The 20,486-nt window shown below is 42.2% G+C and overlaps 1 protein-coding gene across 1 annotated transcript in view; it reads right to left on the reverse strand.

Annotated features, from left to right (window-relative positions):
- CNTNAP5 (contactin associated protein family member 5) overlaps nt 1-20,486 on the reverse strand; it is a 412,329-nt gene that overhangs the window by 271,630 nt on the left and 120,213 nt on the right. Inside the window, exon 2 of the mRNA XM_077181609.1 lies at nt 526-1,046. Coding sequence (XP_077037724.1) covers nt 526-604 — 79 coding nt within the window. The 5' untranslated portion in view covers nt 605-1,046. The remainder of the gene's footprint in view (nt 1-525; nt 1,047-20,486) is intronic.

Consider the following 20,486-nt stretch of genomic DNA (forward strand, 5'->3'; position numbering starts at 1 on the left):
CCGGGACACAGCCGCGCCCGTGGGAAGCGCCCAGGGAACCGACGGTACCGCCGAGCCAGGAGAAGACGCTCAATGCCACCGGCGCTGCTCCGCCAGGCTGCGCCCGCAAAATCGTGGCATCCCCCGGCCCTTGCGGGAAGGACCGACCGTCCCTAGCAGGCAGAGGGGCCACCCCGGCCCCGTCCCGGCCGGTGGCCCACAGCCGAGGCAGGGCGACAGCGGTCACTGCCCGCAAAAAGATGCAGCCAGCGGAAAGAAAACAAACCGTGCGGAAAACCCCGAGAGGCTCCTCGCAGGCTCCAGCGTCTCCCGCTCACTCCCACATCCACACCGGCAGGACGGTAGAGAGCAGTTCCTCCACCTGGCCTCAACTTTGCATTTCTGAGCTCCATTAGCAAAGCGGAGCCGAGCTAAGTTTCTCAGAGGTCATGGCGCAATAACCCCGTTTTTCCGGGAGTTACTCCCCATCTCTTCCTCCCGCCCCCGACCCAAGCCCAGGCAACTCCTTGCACTCCCGTTACTCACAATTTGTTGCAGTTAATCCCAGATGCCATAAAGTGAAGAAGAGCAGCAGAGTGAAGCCCCCGAGGGCTCGGGAATCCATCTTCAGCCCCGGAGGGGGAAGCCAGCCGCCCGCCTGTCTCCCCTGGTCCCGGTCTCCGAGCGCCTCTCAGCCTCTGTGCGCTCGCTCTGCCTCCGCTCATTTACTCCATACAGCATCCAAGCACTCCGGGTGAAGGGAAGCCGGGGCCGGCCGGGGGACTCTTCGCAGCCCTTGGAGGAGCCGCTCCGGACGCCGGCGGCAGTGCCCGAGCCGAGCCGAGCCCGCTGCCCCGACTGCCGCCGCGGCGATTCACCTTGCGAGCAGCGGCTGGGTGGGAAGCACCAGCCGCTCGCTGGGCACCTCCTTATAGGCGAGAGCCGCGCTGCACTCCACCTCCTCCCAGCCCCCTGGAAGTTGCTCCTCCTCGCCTTCCAGGGAGGATCCTTACTGCAATCTTTACGCGTTGTTGATAAGCATCAGAGTCACGGAGTAAATCAGATGCCTAGAGAAAAAAAAATAAATTAAAGTCTTCCTTTTCTCTTTTTTTTTTCCCCTTTAGGTAGCACTGTAGCTGGAACATTTTAAAGATCCCCGGCTCAGATGTTTGTTTGCTTATGAATACATCTGCTATATACACATACATAAAATATACATTATATCCTGGCATGTACAGAGCCGACAGAGCCCGACGAGCCCCAGCCCCGCTGCCGAGGCTCAGCCTCACGTCCAGGGAGGGGGATGAGCCTCGGGCGGGACTGATGCTCTATCCGCTCTTCTGTCAAGCCTGGTCCAGAGCTTCCCTGCCTGGCCCTCCCCGAAGGCGATCAGAGGGGGACCCAGGGCTTCCAGAAGAGACACGAGGAGCTCTCGTTAGCGCCCCCGGCCTCAAGAGGAACGCGGCCCCCGGGACAGCGGACCCGGACCTGCACCCATGGTCTGTGCCCCCCTCCCGGCTGGCGAGGGTGATGCTTGCAAAAATCAGATTTCCTGACTGATTGATTACCCGACTGCTCAGCAGCTGAACGGGCCGGGATTATCTTCCCGAGGGGTGTACAGGAAACTAGAGCAGAACATGCATCCTGCCCTCCCCTGGCAGGGTGCGCCAGAAGCGCTCGGAGCCGGGCCCGCTCCGCCCGCAGCCGCACGGAGGGGAAGGCGCACCTGAGCCCAGGGCCTCGGCTTAATCACTGCCGAGCTCTAACCTTGCTGCTTTGCTGCGGCGTCACCCCGCATCAATAGAGTGCTGCATCAAAGTCAGGCCAAAATTGCATTAGCGATTCCGCTGTAATCTGCAAGGAGAGTGTGTTTGGGTCGTCTTTGGGGGTGGGGAGGGGGAAGCCGCTAGTGCTCGAAAGCCGCTGGTGCTCAGCTATAATCCCTCACAGTGGCAAGGAATAATCAGAAGAAATAGACTGTTCTCCAAAGCCATCCCGACCTGCCAACGGAGAGAAGAAGTTTAAATTGCTGGCGTGCTGTAAACCTCATTTTAAAAAGCAAGGAGGGTGGAGAAAAGACATTGTGCTCAGCTATTAGGCACTAACTATACCAGAGAGGTGTCAGGAGGACATCTTTCTTATCTTTAAAGGGGTAGCCAGCTTGGAAAGCAGAAGTCCCCATTTAAAAATTGACTTAATTATTTTAGTTTCTGTTGTTACAAGTGACACAAGGTTAAACAGGAAGGATAGCTTGCCTAGCACCAAGGCTTTCAGTCAAAGTCAACAAAGGATCTAGTCAGACAAAACTAAGACTTAGGAAGAACTTAAAAGCTTAATGAGCTCTACAAGTCTTTAATTTTTGACTTCAAACACATCTGAACACACCAAGGTTTCATCTTTGCTCATGCAAAGACCTGACCCAGTTGCTCTGCCCTTGTGTCTGAGCAGAATGAGATTTTGGAAATTAGGGGTGGCAGTCAGAACAAGGCCTAGTCATCACATGAAGTGTAGGCTTTCCCTTACCCAGGTCCTGGTGGAGGTACTGAACTGATCACCCAGGAGAGCTCTGTGCAAGGGCACAGACACCCTGGTGTCTGAGCTGGCCCAATTTTGAAGGCAGCGAGCTCTGCTCATTTCCCTTAGTGGATGGGGTGAGAGAGGGTCTCACACCTATTCCTGTTTTCTGATCCTAGTCAGAAACATCTCATCTTCTCCATACCAATCATAATTGGTGACTGGCCCAGGAAGTAAGTATTGCTGGAAAGGCCAGGAGGTTGGAGTACTAAGAAAATTATGCTATTAACTTGACTTTTTCAGGTGAGTGATCAAATTTTAGAAGTGCTATCAGTGCTTCCAGAGCTACCACTTGAGTAAAGCTGAGCAGTAGAATACATCACAAATCCTAAGCCAAAGTGGGGTTTTCTCTGGAGACACAAGTCTTTGACACACTCACAACCTTGCAGCTATGTATTCTGAAATTAGCGGCATTCAAAGAAGGAAATTAAAAATGGGGAGGGGTGTTTCATGCTTTCCTTTTAAAAAATAATTAAGAATTAAATTGACTGAGTTTAAAATATTTTCAGTGTCTCTTTAAGCTCTCTGGCACATTGGTACACTTTTTAACTGACTCACAGAACTAATTAGTGGCTTGTTTATAGGAAAACAGATGTGGAAATGAATTATGCAGGCTAATTATAAGCTATCAGTAAATATGAGCCCCATCCTACAATGCATCCCAGTGGTCACCAATATGGATCTGACTGCAGAATCTGGACCCCAGTTATAATATTGGTTTTCATATCACCCTTGTGAGACACACCTCTTCCATAATCTCCTTTGTATCATAAATGCCAGACATTGCCTTAAGATTTGTGAATGTTTGGGTGCAGGAGCACTACAACTGAGAAGTTATGACCAGAGTGGAGGGCTATGCAGCTGTTTGTTGCAGGAAATTATGTAAATAATGTCATGTTTAAGGGCTTTTTGCCAGCAAGATTTTTATTAGAGTAAATTTATTAATTGCTATTAAAGATGTTCAGACAAAAACTGTGGCTCATCATCAATTACAGATCTGAGTACCCTGGATTTTGGGAAAACTCAGTTGTTTATTTAGTTTTAGAGTACCTGGACGTTATTCAAAATCACAGTGATGGCTGCCACTGAAGGTGTTTCAAATGTGGCTATGAGTGGAGGCTCTATTACACCTATAGTTATTAGTCCTCTCTAACTCACCAGTTTTTAACTCCTTTATAACACTTGCATTCACTGTGGCACATCTTCTTCTCCTCAATGAAAACAAAACTGACCTTAACAGTGAAGACCCTGATTTCTTTCCTTTCTGTGTCTGCCTCTTCTTTGATAAAATTCATTTATACCCTTTTGCCAGTCCCTTGATGTTCACTCCCTGTTTGTTAAACAAGTGGAACACACCAATACCTCCTCTTGTTCACGTGGCAGGAGGAGAAATATCCAAATGTCTGGCATGTGTTCAGAATCTGCAGTCACGGTGATCATAATTTTGGGGACAATGCCAATCATCATTAGTCATCTGGGGCTGTACTGGAATAGCTGTGTGAGTTCTTGGTGAGAAAACCTAACATGGGAAAAGAAATCAGGTCCTTACTCTGTGCCCCCCAAAGGCAGCTGGGTGCCCCTGTTAATGCTGCCCAGGACACAGGCAGTGCATGCCCTGCGTGATGGGAAGAGCAAGACCAGCAGCATTGCACCAATAGCTGGTCCCATCAGGGCCTCACTGGCTTTACAAGGCAAGCCACAAATTGCTGAAATTGAGCATTTAAGTTTTTTAGCCTCAGTGTCCCCAAGTCTATTCTGCCAGTCTGGAGCCTTGTTATTTGAGCTGAAGGAACTATTTGTGGGAATTAATGAATAGGAAAGCAAAGGAAGGACATGGACACATAAGGAAGAGCAGGAAAAGCTGGCTACCACTAGGGAAGTTAGGGAATGTATTTTTGAGTTTTGAAGGAAAAAGCTTTTTTATTTAAATGTTTATCTGAGGAGGTAAGTTTATCTGTGATCAGATAAACTTGTTTTCTTTCCTAGAGTCAGTAAACAGCATTAGTACTGCTACAACCCATGTTGAGTTTGCCACTAGAAGCAATAGCAGTTTAGCCCATGAATACAAACAATCCAGCTGTTTGGATAATTGCAGCTGGAAGCTTTATCTCTGACCCCAGACTGTACAGAATGAAAGAATAGCATTACATATATGAAAACTTATTTGTACATGGCTTTGGGATCACATATTGCAGTTTCCTGTTGATAATAAGAATTTATCTGAAGAATATGTTTCCCATCAAAAAACCTAAAGGTCACATAAAAAAAACCCCTGAAGGTCATTTATTTCTTTTTCCCTTTGAGTATTCTCCTATAAATAGAAAGGACTCATTCATTAAAGAGAATATGTGGGAAGCTTTCATAAAACACACCGACCCTGACCAGGTGAGTGCAACAGCAGGCTGCTCATTATCCTTGGATAGATCCACAGCATACCTAAGTCTGGAGGATAGGAAAATGTAATGATCTGCTGGGATAATCTGATGGCCAGTAGCATTTTTGAAATGCATGCTGAGATTAGGTAAAAGAAATCAGATGCCAAGCTGTGCAGCGATTATTGGAAGACAAAGAACTGAAATCACCACTTCCTCCCCCTCACCTTCCCCCCCATTATTTTACCACTGTCTGCTGGTATTATTGCTTTCATTACATTATCTTGTCTGCCTATGAAGACACTTGTGTCAATCATGGCCAGATACAGCTACCGGTCTTAAAAGATCAATAACCTGAGTAAATAATAGTACAAATGACTATGGCTACAAATTACCTAGGGACTGAAATAGGCCTTATTTGGGACACACTCCTCCCTGGTGTGATTCCAGTGACATTGTGCTTTGCAGTGCTGGAAGGAGTCACAGAGGGCACAGCCATGGTCTGCTGTCTGTGCTGGTTCCCTGCTAAACACAGTGGTCAGCTCTAGCCGGGCCAGTCACCATTGTCTCCCTGAGCAATACTGCTTTTTTACTGAAATGCAGCAAAATCCTGGCGCAGTTATTGTCCCAGAGTCAGCTTTCCACCAGTGTCCAGTGAAGAGTTGGACTTCATGAGGTGTTGGCATAACTGCAAACCCCATTCCTGTGGTCTCATCAACCACCAATCAGCCCTGATGAGAGAACTCCTACACAAACTAACACAATTTTTCCCCCTTGTTCTGAAGCCATACAAATTAGAATGAAAAAACCCCTAAAAAGTCCCTGGACAGTTAGGTGTCACAGGATGGATGTAGTCCTTGGAGTACAGCTGGCTAGCTAATGGGAACACAGTTAAGGAATAAGGTGTATAAGTCTCCTAGCTGAGGTCAAAGCCCAGCATCTGTCTCACAATACTTATAAACTTCAAGGCAAACAAGACCAAAAGAAATTACAGAAGCTGAGGAAGCATTTAGCAAAAATCTGTGTTTGATAGGCACCCCAGTTCAGACTACAGAGTTGGAAGGGAGGAATGTTTTCTGTATGAATGCCTTTTTCCATACATAAAGAAGACAGCTTGTCACTCATTGGTGGCTATCAAATCTCCATTTTGCAGAGATTCAGTCATTCAGTCATGGAATTACAGTGTCTGCCATGTCACCAATGTGAGTAATGACATATAATGAATAGACACTGGGAAAGATTTTCAGAAGCAATTAGCAATTCTGCATGAACAACCAAGGTATCCCTTAAGGGGAATTTTTTTTCAGAATGATTTGGGCCTTTACCTGCTCGGTGCTATGATCTGCCTGTTCAAAAAAAGACAGCTAAAAGGAGAGGCATCCAAAATCATTAGCCTCCATTGAACATTTGCACCTCAGTCTACCACTAATCCATAGCCTCATGCTCTAGGAGAGAAACAGTCACCTGGGCCTATATACATAACAAACAACTTTGAATGTCTCCATGATTTTACTGACAAAGTTTGCAAGGAATGAAAAAGAGAGCTAATTTCATCAAATAAATCACTTGTGACAAATGGCTCATCCAGTGCTTGCACTCAGAAAATTATTATTAGCAACAGCTGGGCTGGGTATGACAACCTATATTCAGACATTCTCTTTACTTTTCTGCCTGTCCTTCACTAATCTCTCATTGTGGATGGAGGTCAGAGAGGAGTGAAAAGAGGAAAGTTGTGTGGAAGCTAATGCAATCATTAGGTCATTTTTAACCTTGCTGCAATTATCATACAGAAGGAGTCAACTGAGAATAATGAAAGACAAGATGGTAATTTAGACTCCCTTGAAAAAGAGGAAGAAATGAATACACCTTGTCTCAAAAGCCATCAGGATTTCTAAATTCAATCCTGTGGGAATGAGCAGCTCCTGAGCACTCCTGTGTTGCTTCCTTCTCAGCATAGGCACAGCATATTCAGAATCTTGGGCCCATGTTTTTGCAGATACCTGTCTTTCTAAAGGCTGATGCTGTAATTTCTTTGATGCAGACATTAAAGGACATGGAACAGAAAACGAAATTAATAGAGGTTCTTTAGTCACAGTATCACTGACCTGCTTCTAGACAAACTACTTGCCGAGGGCTGAGCTGAAAGCTAATTTGGCCTAAACTATGAAAATTCCCATTTATTAATGTTGTGTATGTGTGCTTGTATATCTGTATATACACATGCATATGTACACATATATTTGTACAAGTATGTACAGACACACGGAAATCTGTGTAAGACACGAAATCAAACAAGGCAAACTCACCCCTCCCTAGGAGATCCATTTATTTCCTACCTACTGACTAAAAATGTTTATTTCCTCTAGGAAGTGAATGCATTTGCATCAAAACTAAACAGTTCCATGTAGACCTACCACTGTCTTTTCCAAGCAAAGTGATTTTAACTCACTGTGAGAGAGAGATGATTATACAGTAATGTGTAGGCCTGAGTCAGACACGCTCATCTTACTTCTGACTGCAGCCAGCTTGAGGTATAAGCAGCCTCTGCTTTCTGCCAGTCTGGATTGCAGATTGCACTGGAGATAATGAATCCCTCCTACTCGCTAAAGATCTGCTGACAACATGAGAATATTAACATATTGTAACTAACTGCAAGGGTGGATATTCAGGGGTTTTCTAGTAATCATTGTATTTTGTTTTAGTTATCACAAAAAGAATAAGTGATTTGAGCAACCACTATCAAAACTAAGCCATAATTAGAAGTCCTACTTAATTTTTTTCTGACTCTCAGGGTCTGTTTTTTGCTTGTTATAAGGGCAGTTATATTGGATGGTGTTATAAATTCCAGGGTAAGGAAGAAAATCAAACTCACCACTGAGATTTTTTTATGCTAGGGATTTAAACTAGAGCAAACAAGTCCCACCATGTTCCCATTAAGGAGGAGGAATCCCAGGAGGCCAAACTTCTGTGCACTTACGAGTTGTGTGTTGAATTAGTTGAGGTTCAGCCAGAAAATGTGCAAGATTTCAGATTTCACTGAGCCTGCATGAAGGGAACTTTCTTGGTTGTGTGCAGGGCTGAAGACCAAGGGGTGAAGTGCAGTAAACTGTGCCCTGGAGTTCAGCTAAACCCCTGACTTTAACCTGTCACCCACACAGTGTGAATATGAGCCAAGTTTGAGACTGGATTCAGACTCACTTCCAAGGGTTGCAGAGATGTATCCAGGGTCAAAAGGCAGGATGAAGCCACAGAAAGAGTGTGGCAAAGCTATCCCAGGTTCTCTTTGTTTTCTTAATTGGATTCATTGCCGATGAATCAAATTCATTCATTCATCCCATATTATCTCTCCAGAGTGAAAATCAGTTTCATAACTGTAACAACTCAAGAGAATTATAACCATCAGTGGCAACAGCATACAACTCTAATCCTATCTGAATAGGCAGCAAAATGCAGCAGAGACATTTGACTTTGTTTCTCCATCTTAGGGGTTAAGATGATCATTGCAGGCAGATCCAGGCAGCAGAGAATCTCAACAGTGACAGGAAGGTCACAAGCATGCAGCTGTGCTCTGTAAAAACCTTCAGCATTGTCTAATATGAAGAATCAAACGTGGAAATGAGGAGTATGTATTGACATCTACGTGTGTTAGTAGCACTTATGTAATTGAATTTATTATAAGCAACTTAATTCCCAGAGGGCAATTATAACAGATGGATAAACAAGATGCGATATATTGTTCACTTTATGACAATGATCACATAATTCCATCTTCAATGCTTTTACTATTTGCATGAAACACTGATTAATAAAGCTTTGAAAGGCTGTCAGACAAAGATATATGAATGTGTGATATGAGTGAAATTACTCCCTAGTATAAAATCTAGGGAAGTCGTATCAGGGATGAACATGATCTATTCTGTCCACCAGGTTCTCCTTGACAAAGGCTGAGCAGTGACTACAACCAGCTATAATCATTATCCTCCACTTTAATTCTTTTTTAATCCACTTTTCTGTCCATTTACATCATGAGCCTTTGAGGAACAGCCACCTTCCTCCCTATCCATGTCAACACATGCTGTAGTTCTGACCCCACTGTGAAGGTTGCAGAATCACAGTATTACCATAGGTCAAGAATTACACAAACAATTAGCACTGCCAGCACAGCAGTGAGCAAAAGTCACAATATCAAAAAAGGAAATAATCACCAAGAGCTTAGAAGGATGAAGGGTTAATTCATTTACCACAAACCTATGTCACTGGAGATGCATTCTGTGGATTAACATTACTGATACATCCATTTTGTTAAGTGGATACAGTTGTCTGCTGACACTGCTTCACTTGAGATCATTGTATTATTGAGGTATCTCACAAAAACTGATACCAATTCCCATTAGGAATTTTAGCAAAACTACAACACAGCTTTTAAGATTTTGAGTATTTTGAAATTAAAGAATGGACCTTGTAACAATCATTTTGGTTCTGAATTAGAAAATGTGTTTTTTAATAATTGTATTATTGGTTAGTTTCAGAAGAAAAAGGGATGCTTAAAGAATGATCAGATACCTGGCTATACCTAGGTGAAATCTTTCTTGTTCTTTATCACCTCAAAGATGATTGAAATGAAAGGTCGAGGTCGAAGTTAAATCTGTGATTTTGAGGCTGTTACATGATATCCCATGACTAATTTATGCTTCTGGTACCTAAGATTTCTTTTTTTTCTGAGAATTGTTTAATTCCCAAATCTGCTGAATATGCCCTATTGCCCTTGGGAATTTCTATTTTGAAAACTACTGCTTAAACTTTCTGGGTTGAGCATCCCCTAATGGAACCGTATGTAGCTCCACCTAATTTTAATGCTCACTTACATCAGCTGGATGTCATATAGTGCTAAAATGAAATGCAGTACCCAAATTCTATAGGCTTTATATAAGGTTTTATATAATTTTAAGCTACCTGGAGAAATTGGGAGTGTTTAGCTCCGGGAACTTTGTGTTACCTTGTCTTACACTGATACAAGGGAAGATAACATCAAATGAAGGGGACATGGAGCAAAATGAAGAGGACATGGAGCAAATGGATTTATTTTTAAGTCTGTGCTAATCTTCACAGGGGGGTTTTTTGTTTGTTTGCTTTGAGTTTTTTTGTTTTGTTTTTTTTCTCTTTCATAAGCTCTTCCTAAAGTGTAGATGATATGTTATTTACTGGGAATAATCCTGTTAGGAGGATAGTGTTGTATGCATCCATCTCTCCATAGATCACTTGCTGCAGGGACACCAACATTTGAAATCAAAGAGTGATATCTCGCTATCTAGCCCTAAAGAGAACTCCAATGTATTGCATTCCATAATCTGTATGTGTGATGTCAAATCATGAAGCATAAACTGTAAAGCAGAGGTGAGAAAGACGCTTAGAAAAATCAAAGTTTTGTCTTTTTGATAGCAAGAGATTTAGGGTGAGAGGGCATCATACAACATTCTCATTAAGCTCTCTACTGTTTGGTTTTCAGTCTGCTGAAAGACTAAGCTACATGCTTTCTTTCTCTATCAAATACTTTTCTGAAGATAAACAGTTGTTTTAATGGAACAGGAGATTGCATAATCATTGTGAAGTCCTTGAGCTTTCTGCTGGCTGCAGATTTCTCTGTTCAAGTCCAGATGAGTTATACAATGTAAAAATGCATTTGGTAAGTTTTTCATTGACATTACCAGGAAGGTGTAATGACTGTCGCTCTGGTGTCAGCGGGAGGTGCTGTCAAGAAGGGTAAGGAAAAAAAACCCTTAAAACCCCCTGCAGACAATCAAGAAGAAATCTTGTACTCTTGAGTAATTACAATTCTCAAGGAAAAAAATAGACTTGGATAAACCTGGAGGCACCTTTATATTTTGCCTTTTGAAACCTTCCATCTCCCTGACATTACGCTTTGCTGTTCTGTCATTTCTGTCATTGTGTCATGCTGGGATAGTTCTTTTTTCAGGGGGGAGGGAATACATTTGGTCCAAACACCCCACTGTGCCAATATTTAAAACAAAGTCTTTGTTGAGACTTTTTAAAGAAGTCTTTTAATGAACAAACAGATATATTCTTTGTCTGTTGGAAGAGAAGCTGCAATTATCAGGGGAATTTAATTTCAAATGGCAAGTACATTTTTCATGTGGGTGGTGAGGTAGGAAGGCATCTCAGTGGTAGGTTACAGTCATGTTTGTTATGTACTTTGAATGTTACTTTTCTGCTTTCAGCATGGTGCTTTTTTTTTCTGAGGTGCACAGGAAGCCTGGAGCAGTAAAGAGCCTCCCTTCCATGCCATTTTCCCACTTGTAAAGAAATTATGACTGAAATTGCAGTTGTGAAGGTATGCAGTCACAGAAATTGCATCCCAGGGAGGGGTCATGTCTTTCTGAAAGTTATTGCTGTCCCTTTGTCTAGACAGAAATGGCTGAACAACTCTCTTGAGTTACTCCATTCCTTCTGGTTCCTTCCTGTGTGGATAGTTTTCTCTGCTTTCTTTCTCATTCTCTTTCTTTTCACCACTCCATCCACATCCTTTTTCTTTTCAAAGGTAGTTCATGGACTAGTCAGGCCATGTGCCATCAAATTATACTCTTCCTTATGACCTTTTTGGATCTCAAAACCATCAATGGTGTGGTTTGGTTTTGCTTTGTTTTGGTTTGTTGGTTTTGTTGGGTTTTCTTCACATTTGAAATTGATGTTGCCTTTAATTGCTTCTTCTTCCCTGAAAGTCCATTGTACTGTCTGCATTGTTTCTATCTCTGCTTGCTGACTCTTCCATTAGTGCTCCTCAAGGCTTAGAGAGCTCCAGTGAGAGCTCTGCTATCTTTAGCTTTGCTTCCTGTTCTCCAGTTTGGGAGAAACACTTTTATCCCACTAGCAGCAATTTCCCTATTCACTCTTTTTCATTGCTTTGCATGTTGCTCTGTTATTTCTATCTTTACAAACCTATCTGCACCTGTCACTGTCTGCCCTTGATTTAAAAAATGGAGGGCATACATATCTTGCTGTATGGAGGAAATGTTGCTGATATAAAGCTGGAGGGCTGAAGCCAATGGCTAAAATGCTCAAACTTTTCTATGCAAAATTTTCCTACAACCTCGTCTTCTTGATTTATGGCTGTTTTATGACAGTGAAGCAACCACAGATTAGATTCATCTGGCCTAGTGCTTCCATCTTTCATCTCTGTATGTGTTGAAATGTATTTGCTATTTGCTGTGCATATTTGCTATCGCTCCTTTGTATTTGATGAAGTGTTTTTGCCATCTTGCAGAGGCTCTTTGGGTGGGACTCAGCAGTGTCAGTACAGGCATAAAGTGTGATTTTAACCATTGTGGGGTTTCCTGTTTGGCCACCAGGAAAATCTCTCCAGAAGGGGGTGAGGCTGTCCCAGGGTGTGTGCTCCATGCAGATGGCTCATACTGCTGCAGGATGCTTTACCCTTCTGCAACTGAGTATTAAATGGCTGTCACTGACAACACAGCACCTCTCATCTTATCTTGCTATCTTAAGCTTCCTCTGGCAGCTTCTCAGGAAGTCAGAGGAGTCACACTTGTGTGGAATCCAAAGGGACAGACAAATTGTAGCAAATGAGAGACAAACCCACACTACAGAGCAATATTTTCCTAGTGCTAATACCTCTGAGTGAAAATGCAGAGTCAGGCATAGTAATGAAAGAGAAAAACAGAAAAAGGTAAAATAGAAGTAAAATAAAGTAAAACATTACATGTAGCCTTATCAGAAAGCCCTGTTAAACATAGCATTTATAGAGGTCAGACTGGACTACCAAATCCCTCTCTATGGCTTTTGTTAGCTTAACCCTCACCTTGAGAATTCTGTGCTCTGCAGGTCTTCTGCATAATTTTCTACTGGAAACTTTTTTACCCCCCTTTTCTCTTAAATGTTTTTCCTGGATCTGTTTATAGTCTGTTTTGGAGCAGCATTGGTGTGTGCATTGAGACTGGCATACATTTGTTTATTACTACAGGGGCAAAATTATTTTCACAGCACCTCTTTCAAAGATCTGAGACCCACTGTAATTCTACTGAATTAAACTCATTAGTATGAGGTGTTTACCCATATTTATGTCATACAAGAAAACCTTAAACATTATTGCTGGATAAATTAGAATGTGAAATACATCTCATTTTTACCATAAATTTCCTCCTTCCTTTATGGACTTCATATCCCACATGGAAAAGTCAAGACAGAAATTTCCACCCATTATTTCTTAAAAATAAACCACCAACAAAATTCTCTCTAATTACAGGGGGTCTCTAAATGTTAGAGGTAATACTGAAACATTGACAGGTGTCTAACTTCTACTGGTGAGGAATGAGCAATTTAGTTAGGATGAGATAATCATGCATTTCCAGTGGAAAGCAATGCTCTCCATCCTGGATAAAAATGATTATTTTAATAAGGCTTGAAATCGTAGGCATGATACTGTGATAGTACATAGGATGAACCCATATGCAAAACCAAAAACCCTAAATGGAGCTTGAGCAGGGATTCTCTAATGGACTAGTTAAGATTATAACAATAGTCTGTTAGCCATGGAAATAAGATTTATGATTTTGCATAAAACAATTATTTGCAATCTGGGGGGAAAAAAACTAAAAAAGCCCAAAGGCATTTTCTCCTCATATCTTTTTCTGTCTTTTAAAAACATTTTGCTTTTTAATATTTAAAATGTCTTTTCACACTTTATTGGTTTTTTTTCTGTTATCAAGGATGATACACAACTCAATTCTACTACTACTTACAGGCTTCAGGATTTATCTCAGGCTATCATGTTAATACTGCAGGGGAGTCTATTTTTCTTAGGGTGCAGGCTGGGGTTGCTGGTGATGTCCTTGTTGCATTTAATCAGCAACATTAGACAGAAACTACCCCTGGAAGAGGCTCATTACAAAGCAGTACCTGTGGAGAGCCACAGCTCTCCTGGTAGCCAGCTTGGTGAAGGCTGTATCCACTTCTTCACTCTCTGTCTCTGTCTCTAATTGTCTCCTCACACTCTCTGTTCTTTGTAAGCTGAAAGGTCTTTTGGGAGGAGCTGGCCAAAAGGCACAAGGCTGTGCTTGGCACAACAGGACACAGATCTTGGCTGGAGCTTTTTGGCAAGGCAGTGATCCTGATACTGCACTGACAATACAGGTTTCACACAGAAAGATCAATAGGGATGAGGCATAAGTTCTTTAAAGCCTCCTCTCTTCTATGATTAGTAGGGAACAATTCATTTATAGTCCATCATCCTCGTAAGAGTTTTGTGAGAATTAATTATATAATGCTGGCACAGTGCTTTGAAGATGCAGAGGCAGATCCCTGGCTGTGTAGCAGTTCAGATAGCACAAACTACCCTAACACAACAAAAGCAAAAAAATCATCTACTGCTTTTCTTGGCTACTGGACAGCACTTGTGGAGGTTATTTCCTAGCCTGGCTGTGAGGATGAGAAGTCTCCTGCCTCTCTCTAGGCTCACAACTCCTCAGGGATGGGCTCAAGACAGCTCTTGGCAGAGAGGAGCCTGAGGATACTCAGTGATTCCAAAAGTTCTCCTTCATGTGATCTGGATACAGCAGGGCATTAGAGAAAAGCACAAAGCAGCAGCATTTTATGTACCAGATCTCACCTTGCTCAAACCTTCTGTGTATGGAGCTTTAATTATTGTAATTCTCTGTCTCCATGTCATGTTGCCATTTGTCACAGTGTTGAAAATAAGTGTGAACAAAGGTGAAAATAACTACATAAAGCAAAGCCTAAGTGAAAGAATGGATAAGAGGGAGGAGTCAGCAGCCTTTTTTAAAATAATGTATTCTTCTCTTATTAAGGAAAAAAAACTGAGGAATTCTTGGTTTGTTTGGTTTGTTGTTTTTTTTTTTTTTTTTGACTTATAGAATTGTTAAGGCTGGAAAAGACCTTTAAGGTCACTGAGTCCAGCTGTTAACCCAGTACACCAAGCCCACCACTAAACCATATATCACCAAGTGCCACATCTCCACCTCTTCTAAATACCTCCAGGGATGGTGACTCAACCACTTCCCTGGGCACTCTATTCCAATGCTTAAGAACAGTTTCAGTGAAGCAATTTTTCCTGGCATCCAATCTAAACCTCCCCTGGTGCAACTTAAGACCATTTCCTCTTGTTCTATCATTTGTTACTTGAGAGAAGAGACCAACATCCACCTCAGTGCAGTTTCCTTTCAGGTGGTTGTAGAGAGAGATAAGATCTCCCTGAGCCTCATTTTCTTCAGGCTAAATAATCCCACTTCCCTCAGCTGCTCCTCATAGGACTTATAACAAACTTTTGAAATACCAGAAGCATTTTTGAAACACAAAAGGACTGAAGAACTCGTGTTCAATCTGACCATTTAAGCTTTTTAATGAGTCTAGATGGACACCTTTCAAGGCTTGCACAGTCATAAAGTAAGGCAAATTCATGCCTTCCTGAGTGCTTTTTTTTTTTTTAAATCTAAAACAAAAGCATTTCTTGGAAATAGAAGGGAGAACATTTCCTTCTACTTTAGAATAAGCCACTGGAACAACCTTCCTACAGAACTGTACTTGTGGTCTTCTGATTGTATTTGGTGCCTTTATAACAGAAGGGATTTACTGCCAACAGAAGTTATTCGTTTGCCAAAAGTCACTTCACAAAATCTATGGCTTGTATAATGGAAAGGGTCCTAGAACCTCATATGTTTCGGCTTAAATATTTATGTCCATTGATTTCTTTATAGAAAATCACACTTTGGCATCAGCATTCACCTGTTTGCATGGCAGAGCTGGAAACTGGTCTGGGTCTTTTCTACTTCTGGAAGCTTGTGCTGCAATTTTGGTGGGGTAGGCATGGAATAATCAGTTCATTCACCATCAAATGATGGGATTCAGTGTACAAAAGTGATGGAAGTCAGGATAGAGAGATGTGATATTTTTTTAAGAAGCAGAAAGATTCTATGAAGAGTGGAAACCAACCATTCAAAACAGCATGTGAGTGCTTCAGATGCTCCAGTTTTGACCAAGCATAAAAACGTGAACAGCTACTTCACAAGCACTTCTTGTCCTCCATTGACTTCCATTAAGAATCACAGTTCTTGCAAACCTAAATAACGTATTTTTCCACGTGTGATGTGTGTATGCATATACATAGGTACAAGCTTTGTCCTCAGGGAGGGTGGCAATGTCTGATGGAGCCCTTTCTTCAGAGCACACACAGAGCACCCCCTGGCTTTCTCCTGTTTAAAACCTAAGCACTTCTAGAGAAGCTACTTCTTCACAGAAAGAGGCTTTATTCTCAAAGAAGTGCTTTATGAAACACTAAAAAAAAAAAAAAAAGGCAAACAAACAAAACAGTTCTATGAGTAATTGTACAGAAGGTGTAAGTCTGCCAGAGCAAGGCACAGAGCACCTTCACTGTGAACACAGAGTTGTCCTGGGGCTCCTAAATAAGCTGTAGTGTCAGGTCTATTCCTTTTGCATTCAGGATTCAAAACAATCTTTGCTGTTCTAGATTTCTATTTAAAATATACACAGGAGTTGCTCTAAAAATAATCAAACCAGAATATTCCTTCTGCACAAAATGTAATGAATTTTATTGCTTTCCATTTGCAGGAAAATGGAAAATTAAAAATTAATTTTTTGTATCAACACAGAAATTGGAAAGTTTTGAATTGACGATGGTAATATGGAAACTTTTGAGGATGCTTTTGCACAGAGGAGTTTGCCACTTCAAAACAATTTTCTTTCCCTCAAACTAATTTTATGAAATTTCTGAATGTTCTTTAAAAGTGAGTGTAAAGGAAGTAATGTGAGATTTTCTAACAGGAAATGCTCTGACAAGTCAATAAAAGCCTCTTAATATCTACAGAAGATACTGAAGAAGTAATGTAAGTGCAACCAGCATCTGGAGAGGAGAGGGTGGCACAAGCTAATCCTTTTTGGGGTCATGGGCCTGATGGTGCCCATGGGAGGAGTCAGCAGCAGGCAAGAACCCACAGGTCAGAGCAGCTCACTGTAGTTTCTGCCCTTGACTCCTGACAGGCACAATTTTCCAAAAAATGAGCACTTCTCATGCCACTTCTAGTTGCTATAACTGCAGATATTCAGAAACTTGGAGAAATTGCTTTGCTTTGTTTGGGGCCAGTCTCAAACCTTTTCTGATTAGAAGTTTATTTGTACCTTTGCACATTTGTACAACATAACTAATTATGTTGAACAGAGACAAGTAGTAGATGGGAGATGCAAATAATTTTGAAAGATTTTGTTTTTCTTTGCTGAAAGTTATTCCAGTAGTGGGAAAATACTGTTTTACTACCTTTTTAAACAGTTTTTTGAAAGGTAACTTTAACTGGAAATACTGATTTAAAAGGAGGAAATCTATTTTAATACTGCAAAGCCAGTTGGGGAAAAAGAAGACATCCTCTCCTTTTTTATGCTGATTATTTGAGTTGGTTGCATTTTTTGTTCATAGCTATTGTAAAAACAAAATGTAAATTGCACAATTAAAGATTTGGAGCAGCCTCCTTTATCATTGCATAATTTACAGTGTGTCAGGGACATCTAATAACATCCTATTACGGATCACTTATCAGATAGTTGTTGAGTTAACTGCTATTATCTTCTTTGCCATCCCCCATAATTTGATGTGAATAGTTTCTGTTATTTGCAGGATGGTAATAATCTTCCCACATTGTTATGAAGCCCTTTTTCTGACATTTTTCTAAGGTATCCTCTCCTATTCTCATTCTTGTCTGGTTGTGTTATCACCTGGAGGTAGCACTATATAGATTTTACTGCTTCATGCTTGCTCTTTCCTTGCACCCCGCAATTGGCCACTGCTGTGGATATTGCTGCTCTGCTGTGATGGGGCTCCGTTCCTATCTGCAGCTGCTGCTGGTGCTCTGTGTGTTTTCTAATGCAGATTTTCCCGGGGTGGCCAAGAGCACTAAAGCTCCTGCATTAGCACTGCCTGCCTGCAGTGGACACTGCAATTGCCTTCGCCACCATCCCATTACTCAGGCAGGGCCGTGGCTGCCTTGAGTGCCTGTCGCTGACTAATGCTGCAGAGATGTGCCTCAGCACCGCTTGAGAGGACTCATCCCCGCTCCCCTTTCCCTCCTCACTGGCCACCAGCACAGCTGCTTGACTTGGAAAAGGCTGGGATCGCTCTACTGCCGCTCCCTGGGGCCCCCAGCAGCCTCAGGGGCTGGAGTGCTGGGGCACGGCGAGCAGTCTCCGCTCCAAGGCCAGGCAGGCTGGATCCTCGCTCCGGATCCTCGCTCCCTGCCAAGAGCAGCTGCTGCTCCTCTGCTCTCCTGAGCACCCTCCGCGGAGCCCTCAGCTCCCAGATTTGCTGGGAGGTGTCTGCAGACAGCGTTCAGGCACGTGCAGGGGAGATGGGAAGAGGCAGGAACCACAGGCTCTGTCATCACCCGCCAGTTTCCAGCTAGCTTTGTGCCTTGCAGCATTTTTCAGGTTTTAAATAATCAGGCAGAACAGCTCTGATCAGGAACCCCAGGTGGTCAGCTCTGTTTGCTCTTAGGAAGGAAGTTTTGTGCCTGTGTGATATCTGATAGCAGTCAATGCAGGCAGAAAGTTCCAGAAAGCTGATCAGGGTCTTGAGAATTATAGTGCAAACTTCTTATTTTTTATTGTTCCATTTCAGTTCTCATTTTTGAGCACTCATTCTCTGGTACTTCAGGACTACAGGCTTTTCAGCATACTCTGGTGCATGTTGTGTCAGTTATAATGTCCAAACATGCACCTGTTGGTTAAAGAAATCTTTAACCTTTCTGGACTTGTTTTACTAGAGAAATTTAATTTTTAATCAAATGGCCAAGCTGACTAAGCAGTGTTTTTATAGCACTTTCTCACCTATAGGCTTCAAGTTGGAATGCTTAATGCATCATTAGTACTGCTTGCTACAGCAGGTTCACCTTACAGTGTTAATTTCCCTAACTAGAAATACTCAAGACTTATGGGATAACTGTTGCCTCTTTCCCTGATAAACATGCATGAAAAAAGCTTGAGAGTATTTTGTAGTCATTCATAGCAGAATAACAGAATGTCTTGTGCTGCATATCTTTTTTTTTCCCTGTCCAGATACTAATTCAGCACTCAGCTCAAGTGACCATAAAGTACATGAACACATAAAAAGTGAAGTTTCCCTACAGGAGCAGTGAGCTGTCAGCTATCTTTCTGACTCCCTTTATTTATTTTCTGCCTTTCCCTTTTGTTAGCTCTTGTCAAATTTCTCTGGAACATTTTTCTCTGCTATTCTGCAAAAGCAGAAGAAAAGAAAATTGGGGGGAAAAAAAAACTAGGGACTTTTAAGTTTAAAAAATAAACACAATTGGGGAGCTGTAGAAGCAGCTGTTAGTTGCACAAGCCATAATTTATTAGAATACACATGGCTGTACTCAGCAAAATTAGTGTTTGCTTGGGTTGGCATTTCAGGCAACTCATCACTTTTGAAACTAGCATATAACAAAGACATCAAGGAAAGCAAAGGAAAAGGGAGTTTTTTGGTGTATGTTTTTTTTTTTTCATTCTACACACTTATTCTCCTATAAATTACCCTTCTGCAAAAAAACCATGTAATTTCCTTCATTTTATGATCAGCATCATCATTCTATGAATATCACCAGCCAGTGTAGTTACCAGCAGTTCAGTCTCATGGAAGCCTGAGTTCAGGATAGGATAGGAGTGACTGTAGATGCAGGAACTTTATGAATTGGGTGAAAAAACTACACTTGTATGGCTTGACTACATTTCACTTCCCTTTTAGCAATGTGTATACCAACGGTAAAAGATCTTGATGAGAAAAACCTCCCTTGCAGGATCCCACTCCAAGGACTGTCCATTCCTCTGCTTATTATTGGGAAAAAAACAAACACATTTCAAATGCTTCAAAGTTTACAGGGAAACGAGCTGACTCCTTCATTTCAATTCAATATATCAGCTAACAAAAATAAATATGTCTCAGGGGATTCCTAACCTGCTGCTGAATCCAAGTGGACCAAAATGTGACTGTCCCTCCACTCCCTTGCAGCATTCCTTGTGACCTGGCCTGCTGCTCCTTTGAGGGTCTCTGCCAGTCCCACAAGCTGTGGCCAGGGCAGCACAGTCAGAGCTGGGAAATCTGAGGCCAGCTCTGATATTGAGAGGCTGAAAGGCCAGTGCTGTGCCAGTTCTCCCACGTGGGAAGCACGCACACAACTGAACGTGGTCATGGTTTGTTTATAGGTCCGAAGTAGAAGGGGTAAATGGAGGAAGATGTTCCTGATAGAACAGAAACTGCTAAATAAGTCCAATTCAAAACACAATCTAACTTAAAAGAGGTTTTGCCCAGGTATTTGGTGTTTCCAGTAATGGAAATCCTAATTCTTTGGAGAGCCCAAATGCTTAGCAAGAGTCCCATGAGACATAGAGGAGTTCAATGATCTGGTTCAAGCCTCTGCTCAACCATTGTTTTTAATGTAATCTTGGCAAAACTCTGAAGATAAAATTAAGAACTTAATTAAAGGCTGAAGGAAGTTAGGCTCCTAATTACTGCAGTAC

The sequence above is a fragment of the Agelaius phoeniceus genome, chromosome 7 (genome assembly GCF_051311805.1).
Source record: "Agelaius phoeniceus isolate bAgePho1 chromosome 7, bAgePho1.hap1, whole genome shotgun sequence".
Lineage (NCBI taxonomy): Eukaryota > Metazoa > Chordata > Aves > Passeriformes > Icteridae > Agelaius > Agelaius phoeniceus.